This window comes from Takifugu rubripes, chromosome 6, assembly GCF_901000725.2.
Source record: "Takifugu rubripes chromosome 6, fTakRub1.2, whole genome shotgun sequence".
Taxonomy (NCBI): Eukaryota; Metazoa; Chordata; class Actinopteri; order Tetraodontiformes; family Tetraodontidae; genus Takifugu; species Takifugu rubripes.
Genome location: NC_042290.1, coordinates 12,084,452 through 12,101,164, shown reverse-complemented (window position 1 = coordinate 12,101,164; position 16,713 = coordinate 12,084,452). Strand labels below are relative to the sequence as shown.

At 47.3% G+C, this 16,713-nt stretch overlaps 4 protein-coding genes across 5 annotated transcripts; 2 read left to right on the top strand and 2 right to left on the bottom strand.

Annotated features, from left to right (window-relative positions):
• Positions 1–58: 58 nt before the first annotated feature.
• Positions 59–4,276, bottom strand: LOC105416597 (proline-rich protein 14). 2 transcript variants are annotated; one of them, XM_011605017.2, is made up of 11 exons: positions 4,104–4,276; positions 3,552–3,661; positions 2,640–2,858; positions 2,227–2,542; positions 1,648–1,965; positions 1,518–1,541; positions 1,250–1,415; positions 1,057–1,145; positions 921–992; positions 704–834; positions 59–592 (listed from the first exon to the last, which is right to left on the bottom strand). In XM_011605017.2, exons 2-11 carry the CDS (start codon positions 3,652–3,654, stop codon positions 432–434), a joined length of 1,599 nt encoding a protein of 532 aa, XP_011603319.2. In that variant the 5' UTR covers positions 3,655–3,661; positions 4,104–4,276; the 3' UTR covers positions 59–431. The 2 variants fall into 2 exon arrangements, with proteins under 2 accessions (XP_011603319.2, XP_011603318.2); XM_011605016.2 differs by having other exon boundaries at positions 1,648–1,968; positions 4,104–4,275.
• Positions 4,277–4,868: 592 nt separating this feature from the next.
• Positions 4,869–7,583, top strand: LOC101078758 (UDP-glucuronosyltransferase 2A1-like). Its single transcript, XM_003965618.3, has 7 exons — positions 4,869–5,202; positions 5,445–5,934; positions 6,007–6,155; positions 6,247–6,378; positions 6,470–6,557; positions 6,870–7,089; positions 7,168–7,583. Exons 1-7 carry the CDS (start codon positions 4,972–4,974, stop codon positions 7,442–7,444), a joined length of 1,587 nt encoding a protein of 528 aa, XP_003965667.2. The 5' UTR covers positions 4,869–4,971; the 3' UTR covers positions 7,445–7,583.
• A 266-nt stretch (positions 7,584–7,849) lies between these two features.
• Positions 7,850–15,079, bottom strand: ythdc1 (YTH N6-methyladenosine RNA binding protein C1). Its single transcript, XM_011605018.2, has 16 exons — positions 14,854–15,079; positions 14,219–14,320; positions 13,671–13,978; positions 13,035–13,434; positions 12,813–12,875; positions 12,602–12,717; positions 12,412–12,520; positions 12,213–12,330; positions 12,055–12,139; positions 11,812–11,966; positions 9,750–9,829; positions 9,581–9,617; positions 9,444–9,483; positions 9,130–9,195; positions 8,857–9,048; positions 7,850–8,751 (listed from the first exon to the last, which is right to left on the bottom strand). Exons 1-16 carry the CDS (start codon positions 14,879–14,881, stop codon positions 8,569–8,571), a joined length of 2,082 nt encoding a protein of 693 aa, XP_011603320.1. The 5' UTR covers positions 14,882–15,079; the 3' UTR covers positions 7,850–8,568.
• Positions 15,080–15,622: 543 nt separating this feature from the next.
• Positions 15,623–16,653, top strand: ufc1 (ubiquitin-fold modifier conjugating enzyme 1). The gene has a single exon (XM_003965620.3). The coding sequence runs from the start codon at positions 15,740–15,742 to the stop codon at positions 16,247–16,249; it is 510 nt and encodes a 169-aa protein (XP_003965669.1). The 5' UTR covers positions 15,623–15,739; the 3' UTR covers positions 16,250–16,653.
• Positions 16,654–16,713: the final 60 nt, after the last annotated feature.

Here is a 16,713-nt window from a genome sequence, read left to right as displayed (position 1 = left end):
GTGGTGTGACATCACTGACGCTGTCAATCAACTGACTTGAGCAACATCCAAGTGACACATTTCAGGCCACAATTTTTATTCCTCAAAAAAAAATAGACATTTCATTATCAGAAATATATATTATATTTTAAAAACATCTTTCTGTAGTCATTGAGCACTGCAGAGGACTGATATAAAACCACTGTTGACCTGCGGCGGGCGTGGCCGGCTGATAGACACTTGATCTTACGTCGTTAAAAATATTAAAATAGTTTACAATTTAAACAACCTACACTGTAAAAAATAGTCAAAATACACCACAAAAAGTAAAAACCTGCTTCATTAGTCAGACTGAATTGCCAATCGCCGTGGCAGCACATCAGTCGCAGCAACATTAGCAGCTCTAATTATTTGGCCTATCGTCAGCGAAGAAGGCGAAAAGACATCGCAGCTTAGACGTCGAGGCCCTGCTGTGTCAAAAAGTCTTCAAGTGCGCTCAGTCGTTCCACAAGCATCACATCCACATCTGACTCGTCCTCAACGGGGTTGCTTCCATGACAACGGCGGGACGCCACTCGTTTCCTGGGCGTGGAGGCAACAGGAAGTCCTATCCCTGGAAATCACAAATAAGGAAGTGAAATCGCATCCGTATTGGGTATTCAGTCAGCTTTAAGGTTGCAAGACTGATTAAACAGTGCCAGGAACCACATCTCCTATCTCATACCGGACGGTCTCTTTCTCTTCCGAGGCTGAGTGAAGTCAGGAAACAGGAGGAGCCTCCGCCTCCTCTGGTGACCAATCCGGAGCAGCGCTCCATCCTTTTCACGCGGCTCCTCGAAGATCGTCTCCAGCGTCCTGCGGGAACAAGAGTCAGGAATGTTGGCGGAGATCGGTTAATTCTGGGACTGGTGGAAGGTCTTCAGAGTAAATTTCACTGTCACCTGTTGCTTGTGGGCGATTTATAGTTCTTGTTAGTGTAAATCTCCTCCAGGCTGAATTCCTTCTTTTTTAACCTAGAAAATGTTGAATTTAAGTGTTTCTTCTGTATTCTCTTCCTCCTCATTCAAACCTTCTCACCTTTTGGCCTTCGGGAGTCCCATTGGTGTGAGCGGCGTCTCGCGAGGTGGCGCCCTTCGGATTCTGATCTGTGAAACTCTTTTCCCCCGCTGCTCGTAAATAGGAGGAAAGGGGACAATTTAAAACTAAACTGAAAACGACCAATCATTTAAACACAGTGATAAAGTAACACTTTAGTTAGACCAAGTTTCACCTCCTTGCTGGTTTCAACAACGGCACCAGGTAGAGTTTGGCCATTTGGGAGTCCTGCAGAAGGTCCGTTGGTGGAACATGAGGAGAGGGGCAGTGGCCTTTGCTGGGGGAGATGGAGCCTGTGATGGTTCTGCTGGTGTTGCTGCCTCACACCGTCTGAGGGTGAGCTGTGAAAAACACCTCATATTTGAGCTCAAACTGTTATTTTTCCAAACGCAGAGAGAGAGTGTTTAAATTGGGACTGATGATTACATCATTGAAAGATTTACCTCAGAGAAAGAGCTTGCATGTAGCTAGAAGGGAAAAAAAGTGCTTGTTTTTGATCCATTATACTGTAAATATCTCATTCAGATTATTTGGGGTGATTCTGAATTGATTGAGAAACATAAATTGACCCACCAGTGGTCAGTGCTCAGGCTGGGGGGGGCCGTCCAGTCCTTCAGGGGCCTCAGGGGGCTTCCACATGCTCCTCTCCTCATGGACTCCACAATCATCTCTGCAGCAACTCTTGACAACTTGAGTTGGAGGGTAGGTTTCAAACATGACAAAGGCGAGGAGCTAAACCATTGGTGAACAGCCCTGTGACTGGATAAGAAGCTGAGGGGGAGGAGGATGTTGGAGAAACACCACCGGCCTGAAGACAACTCCAGAGTGTCTGATTGGCTACTATGGGCTGTCAGCAGCAGATGCGAGGAGCTCTGGTAGGATAAGGTGGAACTACTGTAAGGAAAGTGCAGAAACATCTTGATATTAGACATTTTTTATGATGAGATGAAATATCTCAGCAGCAACAGGGTACGAGGCCGGAGTAGATCCTGAAATCAGGAGGGTCTTATCTAACCTGACGGGTGCCTGATGCCCAGTAAGTTGTTCTTTTTGTTTTATGAGATATCAGTGATGTATGCAATCACATAAATATGGCTTACAAATATAAAGCAATAGAAATGCCAGATAAGAACGTCATGAATGTCTCTTCACCTATGCGGCAGCATTGGAGGCGTTCTAAATCCGTTTGGCCTGAAAACAGCGACGGCCTGCTCTGGTTGGGGCAATCCACTCTCAGCTCTTCTTCTGTGGTTCAATTTGTGCAGAATAAGCGTTGCTCCCTCCTCTTCTCCAGTGAAGGACACCGCCATCCGAACAACGAATCTCCCTTCATCTTCCTCAACTTCTTTGTCTTCTCCTTTTTTAAAACTCTGATTCATTTCTCTCTGTTTTTTCCTCCTTTTCCTGTTCCTCTCAGCTTCCTCCTCTTGGTCTGTCAAGGAAGGGTTGAGGGGGGAGGTGGAAGACACTAGAGGAAAACAGGGGAGGCCTTAGGGTACAATTTACCAAGCCTACTGAATGAAACTGTTGAAACCTTGAAATCACGATTCCTTCCAGAAACCCACCATGAGAACAGGGTCCTCTTCCTCCATCTACAGCATTTCTGGTCCTCTTCTTCCTCACATTCCTCCTGGTTCTCCTCTCCAGAGAGTCTAGACGACGACTGAGAGTGGCCAGAGCGCCTCGCAGGAGGCGGCGAACCTCCAAGCGATGGGCTGAGAGGAGACGAGGTAAGAGAGCGGAGCAGGAGCAGCAGGGAGGAGGAACTGGAGGGAGGACGGGAGCTGCGTGGAGAAGTGAAACAGGAGGATATAAGACAGAAGAAGAGACCGATGATGTAGGGGAAGAACAAGGAGGGTAAACAGTAACAGCAGTGTGAGAAGTACAAGGAGTAAAAATAGAAGGGGGAGGTGGAGGAAGAGAAATACGTGTTGAAGGATGGTAATGGGCGGCGGATTGAGCAGAAGAAAGAGGAGAATCATTGGGAAAAGGAGAGACATTAGAAAAAGAACTCAGGAACTGAGAGGGCAATAGGTAATGGCACTGAGTGGAATGTGATGGAGGTACAGAAGAAGGAGGAAGAACATGAGAAAAGTATGCAGGGGAGATAGAAGAATGAGTAGAAGTGGAGATAAGAGGAGTAGAGGAGCCAGAAGAGAGCGAACCAGGGGAGGATGATGCTGCAGAAATGACATTGGATGTAACATGGTGACAAGGAAAGAGGGTGACAGAAGACGAATCTGTGGAGAGAGAAGGAAGGGAACGGTCAAGAGAAGATGGAGGAGAGAAGGACACATTGGAGAGATGTGTGGATGAGATGGGTGGAGGGGAAGGAAGGGCAGATGAGGGGCAGGAGGGAGAAGTTGGGATGGAGGAGAAAGGAGGAGGCGAGGAGCTCCACACAGGCAGAGAAGTTACCACCCCTGAAGAAAAACATGATCAGCGCTGAATCAACACCCAGGAAAGGAGAAACTCACCCGTGTGTGTGTTGTTGTCGCCATCAGCTAACGCAGGAGGAGGATACGTCATCACCATTAGGCCCCGCCCTCTGTCATCACTGTCATTGGGTCGCGTGAGCATTGTGATGCTAGAAAAGTATATAAAAGATAATCGACTTCAGCTGTGCAGAACTATAACATATGCTGTCACATCAACGAATTGGTCCCCTTTGCTGAAACAAGCACATTAAGATAAGAGAGATGGATCCAATCGCGATCCTGCTCATCTCGCGAGTGCGTCCAATCCTGCTGGAGGAAATCCACAAATTGTCCCGTAAATCTAAAGCCCTTTCCCATATTCTTGGGGACAAAAATCATCTTCAGGGGCCACAAAGCGCCACCACACTTTGTAGGATGAGGCAAACCGAATGGACACGTTCGTAGATCGAGGATGTTGTTGGTGGATGTGACATTAAGAGGGGATTTAGGGGAAAGGAATAAAGGAAAATTGGACAAGCTAGCTGCGGCTAAATGCGTTTAGCTTGTATTGTGCATGGACCTGGTAAAGCAGGATCAACTAGAACACTTTACCTTTATCGTGGCCTCCTAGTCCGATATTCTAATTTAAATTCTCTTATCGCTCATTGCTCGGGAATTATGCGCTAAAAACGCCGAATCTGCGCGACATCTCCCGAGAAAGCGACACCCTCTTTTATCGCTACCAACCGGCGTCAGAAGAACGGAAGTCACACCGCCCGAGTTTAGGATTTCAAAATAAAAGCGCTGAAACGACCTCGTAAATTTCCACCTGTAATAAAATACAAAATGATTAACGAGGTTCTAAGGTAAAAGTGAATTTAAAAGATATTTTCACGTGGTAGCGCGGTCGGTCTGTAGGAGTCTTTAAAGCACCAGTGCAGACAAAATAAGGAAGATATTCTGGTAGCAGGTGGAGGTGCCCTTCTAAACACCGCTGAGGTACCCTTGAGCAAGGTACCGAACCCCCAAATCCTCACATTTGGCTCAGTTCATCCTGGGATAGGTTCCAGCACGTGACCCCAAAAGGAATAAAGAGGTCGAGAACAAAAAAGAAATGGTCTTCTCTCAATGTTAGTGTATCTGTTTTGATTGTTTTGTACTGTTGCCACATCAAAACATGAATTATAAATGTTACTGGACATTATATAGTTTTAGTTTGTAATCATACAGTTATTATATAGTTCAGCACAGATTTTAAAGAAGCTCTTCTGTAAAAGATCACTCTAAACTAAAGTTTTGAGTGTTCTGCGCCACCGTAGTGATGTAGCTTTGATGTTTACGATCCTGTTGCAGCGCTTATCTTCCTCTTCCTGACTTGTTTGGACTTTGGTTCAGAGGTTGCAGTCTGTGCAGCCCGCTGAGCTTTCAAAGCACATTGATTTAGTTACTGTAGCATTTGTGTTAAGCGATTGTGCTACTCATGAAGCTTTACCATCTCTCTCTGCTCCTCCTCTGTATGAGCTCTCCTGCATTTGGAGGCCATGTCCTGGTTTTTCCCGGTGAATACAGCCACTGGTTGAACGCCCGGACTATCATGGACGAGTTGGTGAGGAGGAACCATTCTGTCACCGTTCTGGTGGCTGACGCGTCGCCTTCTGTCAGTTACAACAACAGCCGTGATGCTGCCAAATTCAACTTCCTGGTGTTCAAGGTGGCAACAGCGCATGAATATTTACTGTCTTTAACACACATCCAAGGCTTAAAATATGGAGTCCTGTATTATGTGGTGACGCAAAAGTGCATTTACCATCGTGACCCTTCCGGGCTCCGTAGTTTCCTTTAAGTGTGAAAACAAAAACAAACCAAGAGCACCACATCATTTCTGTCCAAAAGCTCCGTGTCAGTTATCGCTGATGCAGCTGAACGATGCTGAGTGGGTGTTTGACGTTTCAGGTTCCCTTCAGCAGAGCTGAGCTTCACGGGCTCACTGAAGAACTGGTCCACTTCGCCATGTACGAGTATCCCACCGCCTCTTTTCTGGAGAAGGTGTGGAAGATTTATGATCTGTTACGACGCTTTGCCAGTTTTGGGTTGAAGCAGTGCGACGCCATTCTCAAGAACCAACAGCTGATGGCGACGTTGAGGGACGCCGCGTTCGATGCCGTTTTGCTGGACCCGATGATAATGTGCGGTGACCTTGTGGCCGACGTTCTTGGCCTTCCTCTTGTCATTTCGCTTCGCTTTTCACAAGGTGGCGTCATGGAGCGACACTGCGGCCACGTGCCAGCACCCCCGTCCTTTGTTCCTCCTCCTCCTCTGCCCTACAGTGACCTTATGACCTTCACAGAAAGGCTGACCAGCGTGATGACATATGTGTCCGCCTCGGCCATATCAGAGCTGTTCTGGAGGTGGTCGCTGGACCACTACTACAGTCAGATCAAAGGTTGGAGCAAATCGCCTGGTTCCTTTGAGGCAAATCATCATCAGACATCAGCCATCGTTCCTTTCTGAACAGGACGTCCGAGCAGCGCTTGTGAGACTTTGGGAAAAGCTGACATCTGGCTCATGAGAACCTTCTGGGACATGGAGCCACCGCGTCCGCTGATGCCCAACTTCAAACACGTTGGCGGTCTGCACTGCAAACCAGCCGGGCCTTTGCCAGAGGCACGACTGCACTTCCTGCTTGACCCAGATGATTGACAGGCAAGTTTCACTGGAATCCTGACAGGAATGTCGATGATGTCACCTCGTTCAGGATGTGGAGGCATTCGTGCAGAGTTCCGGTGAAGCCGGAGTCATCGTGGTGAGTTTTGGCTCCATGGTGACCGACCTGCCCACCGAGCGTGCAGAGGTCATGGCTGCTGCCTTTGGACGAATGCGGCAGAAGGTCGGACTCATTCCAACAGCTCAGTGGGCAGCTGCCGTCCATTAATGTGGCTCCTTCGTGATGCTGACGAGATCTTTTGATTTGTGCTCAGGTCATCTGGAGATACAGCGGAGCAGCTCCACAAACACTGTCAGCGAATACCAAACTCATGAAATGGATCCCTCAGAACGACCTGCTGGGTACACACACCCTTGTACTTCTATCTTTGCGGGGTCTTTCATACCCCTAATGTGTTCCCCGTCCCCAAACCATGATCTGAACCCAAATAGAACCTAACCCTAAAATCATGTCTCTCCTGTCAAACAACTAAAAGGTCCTCACCCAAATGTCTCTTTATTCTGATCCTAGGATGAGTTGGGTCACACAATGAATCATTTATTTATGTCTTTTGCATTTACAAAGCAAAACGCGTTGGTGTTTTTCATTTGTAAACTGCTTATTAGCGATTCGCGGTGCATTTGGAGAACTTGTTAAGCTCCGTATCCCCCCAGGTCACACGCAGACGCGCGTGTTTGTGACCCACGGCGGCACCAACGGGCTGTACGAGGCCATACATCACGCTGTGCCGGTGGTTGGAATCCCGCTGTTCGGGGACCAGCCCGACAACCTCGCCCGCCTGTCGCGCCTCGGTGTCGCCGTCGTGCTCGACTTCAATCAAATGACGTCAGACCAGCTGACGGAGGCGCTGAATGGCGTCATCGCCCAGAAGAGGTGAGAGCGACGTCACAGACAGCGCTTTCAGATTTCCACATTGATCTCACGCCACGTTAATTTTCCCATGATGCTTAGCTACAAGTCCAACATGCTGCGCCTGTCGTTGATCCACCATGACCAGCCAGCGACGCCCCTGGAGACCGCCGTCTTCTGGGTGGAGTTTGTGATGCGCCAAGGTGGAGCCAAACACCTGCGCGTGGCGTCACATGACCTGAACTGGTTCCAGTATCACAGCTTTGACGTGGTCGGCGTCCTGCTGGTCACCCTGATGACCTTCGTCGCCCTCTGCTGGTCAGTCGTCCGCTGCCTCCTGCGCTGCTGCAGGAGGCAGCGACGGCTGAAGGGAGACTGAAGCGTTTTTAGTGGGAAGAATCAAGAAGTCATCTTTGTCCAACACCAGCACAATAAGTCCAGGAAGGTGCTGCACCCTCAGCAGCAGGATTGGAAGCACCAAACATCTACTTCTCCACCAATTAAATGACCTGAAATCATCTTGCAGCAGTTGTTTTGTGGGCGCTGCTCTCGAGTTTCGTGTCCAGATTCAGATAAATTAAAGTTCTGGACTCTCTGATAAACAAACAACCTGTTCAGTTGACAGTGTCTCCGAGGACAGTGTCCCTGGAGACAGTGTCCCTGAGGACAGAGTCCCTGAGGACAGTGTCCCTGGAGACAGTGTCCCTCACATCCTGGTGTTTGATGTGCGTGTGATGACAAACATTGTATTATTATAACATCAATTTTTCGCATAAAACGCACATTGTTTGACTTATTTTTTTAATTTTGTACAAAACAGACAAAAGTTTTGCTGCCTCAGCTCACAACCAGCAATTTCTTAACTCCCACTGATCAGGCGATCAGCTGATCAATACATACGATTGATCAGCTGGACATTGGCTAAGAATGATAAACAAATAGGAAAACTTACAAGCAAATTTGACCAAAACACCAGCAGCAGGTGATTATCGATTAAAAAATAACAAAAAAAAAACCACATTTCAACGGTCCACATACTTTTTTCAATTTTGTGTTCATAAGGTAAAATACTAAATAAAAAATAAATGAATTTTAAATTGACTTAAACTGGGAAAAAAAGAGACAGAAGCCTGTGACTGTTCAAAAATCCTGTTGTAACAAATTCTCACTCCACTCTTTACAGTAAAATAACCCAACATTCTGATATCCATCACACTGTAAAAAATACACCAGGGGATTCTGGGAAATGTAGTGCGCTTCATTTACATAATTTACATCAATTCATTGAAAGACATCAAGACAAACAGAAACATGAGTGAGCTGTGATGTCACTTCTTTGTAAATGTTTGATCGAGCTGACAAAAGACCAAAAGAGTTTAGCCTTCGGTTTTTGTACATTTTCTCTATATTCACATAAAATCCAACGTATTCGGGCAGCAGAACCCAGGCCAAAACCAACCAAAATAAAATGTCTCACACGCCCACCGGAACCCCTTCATCGGATCACCTGCGGTAGCGCCCCCTCTCCTTATCCCGCTCTCTGTCTCTATCCCGGCCCCGCTCCCTCTCGCGGTCTCGGCGTGGTCCCACTCGCTCGCGGTCCCGCTGCCGATCTCGCTCCCGCCGGCTGCTCACCACTGCCTGCGTCCGCCGCAGGAAGTCATCCACGCGCATGTCGTAATCGTGCTGCGTGACGGGAAAAATAGAGAAGAATGACGTGCCAAGAGAAACCCGAGTGGGAATGTCACCATTACAGCGTCAGCATAAAGGTGGCGGCGGTCCTGGACTCACGGGACTGGAGGCGAAGGCGCGGTGCTGTGGGGGCCGCTGCTTGTCTCTGAAGCGAGGCGGCGGAGCGTCATGGGGCGGAAGAGCCGGGTGGTGGTGATGATGGTAGGCCTGATGAGGCGGCGGTGGGGGGTGGTTGTGGTGGTAGTATGGAGGGTGGTGAGGAGGCGGCTGATCCACGCTGGGGTAGGTCGCCTGACGACGGGCACAACACCGATATCACTCATTTGGGAGGAAGTGCAGCCATCACACAGGAGCAATAAGAGAGATACTCACCAGAGTCTGCCAGGGAGCAGGAGGGCCAACGTTGTGGTGATAATCCCTCATGTAGTCGTTATAAGACTGACAGAGAAACACAGATCTGAGTCACGTCACCTGTCAGCGAGCCGTTCCTGACCCTGTACCCGTCGCTGCGCTAACACGCTAATGCTAACAACCAGAGCTATTGTGTTGGCCCGGACAATTATTGTGCTGTCATGGTTAAAAACACATCAAGGGTGCAGCCCATGCACGTACGTTTCCACGCCCACTATTGCTCATTTGAGTCCATAAAGCCAATTCAATGCCAAAGTGGCAGATTATCAACTCACCCCGTTGAGGAACACGTCCCGTCTGACCCCAGAGAACCGCCTGAAAGAATAAAAAGGTTCTCAAACCTTGCGTACGGTGTAATCTGTACATCTGTGGCCTATTTCAGGTGAGCAGGAAGTTTATCTCATCTTCTCACCTGTCCACAGGTTGACTACGAAGGTCCTGGATGAATCCTGAAAAATAATGAATTCCTTCTGTTAAATTCCTCTCGTTAAAACTCCCCCCTCTCACGACGGACAACGGAGAACTGTCTTCACATAATCTTTCTGAAACATCAGGTGGCTTTTCGGTCTAAAATGAACAACCTGCGCGCTGGTTGAAGTCGGGCGGACCATCAATTCGTGGTCTCTTCCTGCTGTGGAGGTCGTACTCTTCAGGACGACGCCTACATAGACAAGTTGACAAGTAAGACACTCACACGTGCGTTAACCCACAGAAGCACAGCAGCAAACGCGCTCGGAACAAACGTCAAACAGAACACGGTATTTTCAACGCTAACACAGCCAGAAAAGTGCTGAACAGGAACAAAAAGCAGGCGTTTCACATCAGGTCCAAACAAGTGACGTTCTAAAGGATGATTGGTTCTGGCTGGAAACCCTGACTGCTACACAGCTCAGCCACAACATCAAAACCACTCGGGACAGAACCAACACCCACCTGAAGGCTGGTTCATGATAACCACCACTGCCCACAACCGTTTGATAATGTCTCAGAGGTAATCTGATCCATGGCCACACCTACAATGGATCACATTTATTCATCTTCACTCAGATTTGGATCTGGGGATTCTGGAGGCCTGGTGGACAGGTGGAGCTCCTGGGAGGAACACGCTGTCCCGCCTGGGTTGCCGAGAGCCCTGGTGATGTTGGCAGTGATGGTGTGAAGAGTTCGCCTGGATTTAGTTTTAATATTGTGGCTGATTCTCCCGCAGGTCCGGAAACTGGCGATAATCTGACCTCTCAAATTTACCTGATACTCGGGACATTAACCTTGAACTTCATGTCTTAATCCTTCTAGAGATACAAAAATACTGCATTTTCACAAACATCTCTCTCTCACACACTCACGCACACACAAATAAACATAGAAGAAGCCTCTTAAAAAGGACAACATACCGCTTCTGTTGCTTATGTGGGGAGGGGCTGTTTGAATGTGTGAGCACTTTCAATATAAAAAGAAAAAAAACAGTTTCTCTCCTTTTCAGTCCGTGTAAAAGGATTTTAAAACCTTCTGATTTTGAAAGGGGTGGAGCTGGGGGGGGTAATGATGAAGATGATGATGGTGCAGTCCTGTTAAACAACACACAATGCCCCCCCCCTTCTCAGCCCCATCCCTCACCCTCCAGACCAGAAAGTCCTTCAAAAACCATTTTCCTCCTTTTTCTGCTGCTCCATTGTTCATGACTCTTATTTCTACCCGCCTCCTCCTCCTCCTCTCCCTTTGCACACACACCTTTGTATTCAGTTCAGCAGTGAAAACACACCAATAAACAGTTTGTAGTGAATAAACTCAGTCCTGACTCGGCGTGTGTGCTGGGAGAGGGGGTTAAAACGACTGTCCTTTAACAAAGGAGGGGGCTTTTTCAGTCTCAAGAGGATTTTTAGAATATTATTAAACCGAGTCCATTTCCTTTTTGTACTTTTGTTACCTGAAACGACCAAGTCGGGAAGCCCAAACCACCTCCTTATTGGGTACAGTCCAGTGGCCACACACCAAGGTGTGAATGAACTGCCTCATAGAACCAGAACCAGTTTGCTGGCAGCTCAGATGATCCCTTATTTTCTCTCTCTTTCTCTGTAGCTTACTTCTACCTCTGTCACCCTTCATCAGTCCCAAGTGTCCTCTCTGCTTTTATTTTGAAAGGGTCAGCATCAGTCCTGCTAAGTGTTGAAACGTCTCTATTTTTTTTAATTCCGATGAACGAAGCTCCTGCAGAGAAAAGAGCTTAAGAACAGAACAAATTTAGATAACAAATTTGAGAAATGATCTTATCTAAGCCTGCAGGCTTTTTAAAAATCATCTATATATAGTAAATTAAAATGGGAACTTAATTCGATTGGGAATTTAACTTAATTGTGAACTCTTTCCGTAACTTGAGCTGTGACTAAGGATGGCTTTGTTGAAGGATGAGACTTCCTGCCTTGTGACACCTGTAAAGATTTCCACCTAAAGACAGAGTGAGGTGTCACTCTGGATGAAAATCCGAGGCTGGAAAAACAACCATAACCAGAGCACCAGCAATGCTAGCCACAGGATGGCTAGCCACCAGCTAAACGCAGAGGCCATCCCCATCATCCGGCAGCAGGTGGCGCCATGGTCGATGCAGGAGAAGAACAGGAAGCAGGAGGAGCTTGATGATTGGCTAACCTTCCCGGTTCGCGCTGTGGTGGTCGACCCCGAGGCCGTTGTTCTGATGGGGTCCGGCGCTTGTGGCGAATACGGCGAGCTACCTGATGGATGTCCACGTTTTCATCCAATGGGAAGAGCAAACAGAGCTGAGCGCCGATGTCTGGCTGGATCTCCTAAGAGGTTTTATTCACAGCCAAGAGAAAGAGTTTCACTATTTAGGCAATTATTAAACGTGAAAAAAGCAGCAGAATGACGACAGACCTGTCCGTCACGTCCAATTTTGACTGGCTTGTGTTCGTTCCAGGGATTGGACAGGTGAGCCGTTTTGGTAAAAGGAAGCTCCCTCCTGGGCACAAAAAAAATAATTTTCTGTATTTTGCACATAAAAGCAAGCAGAGAGGTGTTATATTTATATTAACCTGCAAAGCCAGTCGATCTTGAACACTCCGCCCAGCATCTTTGCATTCATGCCGGCAGGAAGAACCCAGTGGATCGGAGATCCACCGTGATGAGACTCCGATGCCAAACGTGCGAAACCTACACGTGCCGCCGAGTAAACGCATTTAAATCTTCGGAAGGCACCAAGCGTGAACAATGCTGGGAATGTTGCGTATGTACCTTGGAACTTGCCGCTCTCCCTGACAGAGAAGACAAGGATGACGCTCCGAGCTGAGCGGAACGCTGCGTTCAGTTTCTTCTCGTTCACCGGCAGCGTGGACCAAACCCCCTAAACATGCCAGGAAGAATGAAGCCGTTATATTTGGCATGAATGTATAAACCAAAGAGCCTGGCGTCAGCAGCAGCTTGCCTTAGCTTTGGCCAGCGAGACGTTCTCATGGTTGTTGCTCTTGATCAGGAAGAACCTGGCGTCTCGCAGGATGTAATCCAATTTACTGCTCGGATCCTGACACGTGACGAACTTTCCTACAGGGTAAAATAAACACGGACAATAAATGCTGGAACAGATTAGAAGGCAGGACGGGAACTGCCACATTTTTGATTTGAAGCTTGCGACTCACTGTCGATCCCTTTTCGAACTGCTCGCACGGAGGACGACAGCTTCTCCCTCTTCTTGTCCGACCCTTTTGAAATAAAAGTACAGAACTGGTCAAGAGCTGCACGGCAAAAGTAAACGCTCGTTTATTGTTCTCATGTATTTCTACGCTCGTTAGCTGGGATGGAAGCTCTAGTCATGGGACGCAATCATTTGAAATCTTTGGAAAGTAACCAAACTTCAGTACCTGAGCCCTCAGAGGCAGAACCCGAATGCACCGACTCGCCATCAGAGAAGCTAACAGAAGACGCAGAGCGCGAGTCTCCCGCCTCACTCCGAGTATCATAGTCGTTTCCATCTCCGCCACGATGTTCATACTCCTCTTCGTCGTCTTCTTCCTCCTCATCCTCTTTCTCTCCTTCTTCCTCTTCCTCCTCCTCCTCTTCTTCTTCCATACCCTCTTCGTCTTCATCGTCCTCTTCTTCGTCCTCATGTTCCTCCTCTTCTTCTACGTGGGAAGCATTGGGGGAGGAGCTTCCAGACCGTGGCTCTGACCCATATTCTGCTCCTGCCTCATCTTCCTCCTCAGAGTGGTTATCCTCGCCATGTGGGGACGGGCTTGGTCTCCTCTCTTCACGTCGCATTTTCTAGATAAAAAAAAACAAAAACAACGATCGCTTGTCATGCTGACACTGAATTAGCTGTCAGGATGTCATCGGTCGCCACAGGAACCTGTGATGTCTCAGGTTCCTCCTCAGAAACATCAAAGTAAACCATATGGTATCTAGTCAATCGTTGATATTAGGCAAAGATCTTTTAAAATAATGTTATTTTCCTCCACCCTTATTTAATATTAAGATAACTGAATGAGCGGTATCGATACCTGGCTTATGCTCTCCAGGCCTCGATGAGACTCTCTGCGCCGCATATCTTCCCCTCCACGGCTTCTAGTCCCATCGCGGGTTCCTCGACGTCCTTTTCGCTCGTCATAGTAGTCAGGACAATAACTACTGGTGCCAGCATGGCGACCGCGAGGGCTAGAACCCAGCTTTTTTGATGAGGATGATGACGACAGATGTGGACCAGAGGATCTTTTATTGTTTGAAGATGACCTGGAGGGGCCCTGGCGAGACGAAGGACGGGGCCTCTTCAAGTCCCGGATGTCAGAGTGCTCAAGTTTTCTCTTTGTTCCTGATAAAAGACAAAGATTGGGATGGATAGAATTCTTTTTATCTCGAGAGGTTAATAGCATTTAATGCTCTTGGCAGATATCAATATTTAGCTTTAACAATGGCATTAGTAGTATTTGCTCTTGTTTAAAAGGGAGTAATTTCATCAGAAGGAAATTAAAATACAATCTACTGGCTCTGGTGTATATTGGAGATGAAGCTGGTTTCTCAGTCACGTTAACAGAACACTTCTGAGTTGTACCTTTCTTGTCACTAATTTCCCGCTCTGATTCTGGGTTGTAAAGCTCATCATCCTGATCAGGAGCTTCCGTTAGAATATCTTCCAGGACATTCAGCTCTCCATCTGAAACAAAAGTTGAAAAAACACCCATTTAGGAGGAATAAAAACCACTAATAGAGACAATGACACAGCAGAGCCAAGAGTTCTAACGTGTGCGGGTAACTCCGACGGCATTTAAAGGCCCCACGTTTTTCGTACCCTATATGTTGTCGTGCCAGAGGTTTCCGGAATAAAATTTCCATAAACAAGCTGTGACCCTCACATTGAAAAAAAGTGAGATTTTCTTTTTTCGCAAATACAATCGTCGTTAGAGTTTGCTAAGGACGCGTAGAAGGAAAACCCGAAACAGGACGGATCCAGTTGGTGGCAACGCCATAATGAATGAACCTGTTTACACGTATGGACAGCTGCTTCTCGTGAAACTACCAGATCAGTGACCAGCTACTAATTGACGTTATAGTCAGTTTTACAATAACAGATTGTCATTTGTTGAAGAGTAACAGGTTAAAAAACTAACATACAAGACACAGAAGATAACAGACCTGCTAATGGAAACAATTAGCCACTGCTAACAAAGCATTTTGCTAGCTTCTCACCTTTGTCTTCTCGTCGGTCGGCCGCCATCACAGCCGCTCTGGCCTTTTATTGCTCTACCTCTTGTATAATACAAATCAAGTGTATTCTATTGCCCGGATTTAGCAACAAATGCGAATAACTGAAATAACTGTTTATACATGGAGATCGCAAATTATAAACGTTGCTTCACATTAGCCGTTCCTCTTCCTCTCGTCTTCCCGTTACAACATGTGACCCGACAGCGCCGCCCTTTGGACGGGAGGAGCAACTGCGCAGACTGGACCCTGCGGCAGAAGCGGTCCATGATGTATTTGGGATATGAAATAAACCTCTGCACTTATCAATGTCTGGTCAGCAGACATACTTTAATCATACAGTTATTTATAATATTGTTGTCAATTTCCATTCAGGTTCAACGCCATTTAACCCCTATCTTGTCAGTTGTATATGTTGCTTTATTATTACTGCATTATAATGCTGATAAGAATTTAGCCTCAGTTTCTATAGGCAACATGCGGAAAGTACTGACTAATTAGCAGAAGAGACTTGAGAGCACATGTAAATTGCCGTGAAGACATGTACACATAATAGATTGCATTTTCTCAAAAGGGCATATAGTGGTTAAGAAACATAGACCAGCACGTGAAATACATTACCGACAGAGCTGAAACTAAACATCTGTGTATTTCACTTCAATACAAAATAAGAAAATTTTAAAAGGTCTGACTTCGAACAGTGTTCCGATTAGAACCGTTGATCAATAACTATTATTTTGAAGCATCCACACCGGAAGTGCTTTTTTTTGTTCCGGAAGTCCACGTCAGAGCTCAGAGGGAACCGACGGCAAACTCAGCGGATGTGCTTCAACTCCTTTTAAACCGATCTTTCATTTATTACAGGGCCAACATGGCAGACGAAGCCACGCGTAAGGCAGTTTCTCAAATCCCGCTGCTGAAGACGAACGCGGGGCCGAGGGACCGGACGCTGTGGCCCCAGCGGCTGAAGGAGGAGTACCAGGCGCTGATTCACTTCGTAGAGCAGAACAAGGCGGCGGACAACGACTGGTTCCGCCTGGAGTCGAACCCAGACGGGACACGATGGACCGGCACCTGTTGGTTTATCCACGAGTTGCTGCGCTACGAGTTCCAAATAGAGTTTGATATTCCCGTGACTTACCCGGACACCGCACCCGAGGTTGCGGTTCCCGAACTTGACGGAAAGACCGCAAAGATGTACCGGGGTGGGAAGATCTGCCTGACCGATCACTTCGCACCGCTGTGGGCCCGCAACGTCCCACGTTTCGGCCTGGCACATCTTATGGCGCTGGGACTCGGACCGTGGCTCGCCGTGGAGATCCCGGACCTGATCAGCAAAGGGATCGTGGTCCACAAGGAGCGGGAGCGGGTGCGGGAGTGACGACACCGAAACGCACCAAACACTGAACATCCGAACACGGTCCACAAACCGGTTAACGGCTGTTTCAGTCACTAATGACTGGGGGGGTCACTAATAGAATAAATAAACAGAATATCCAGTATAAACTATCCAAAAGCAGATTCATGTTTCTTCAGTAAAGACAGAAAAAGCTAGAGAATGATCCGTTTCCATGACGACTGAATCAGAGTAACTTGTCCAGTGATTTTGACTGCTGCACCCGGTGAGACTTGTGATGGCAGAAACCCTGCACAATTGGAAGCTACAGACTGATTCACAACCATCTCTCTGGTTCCATTGTGCATATTTAGAATCACAGAGCTTCTTCTTCAGCTTTGCTCTGGATGTGAATCTAATAAAGAAAATCGATCCCCTGGGGAAAAAAACTGCTTCCATTTTTAAAAAAATGTGACACATGCAGAAGAAGCGTACATCAACCCCAACTG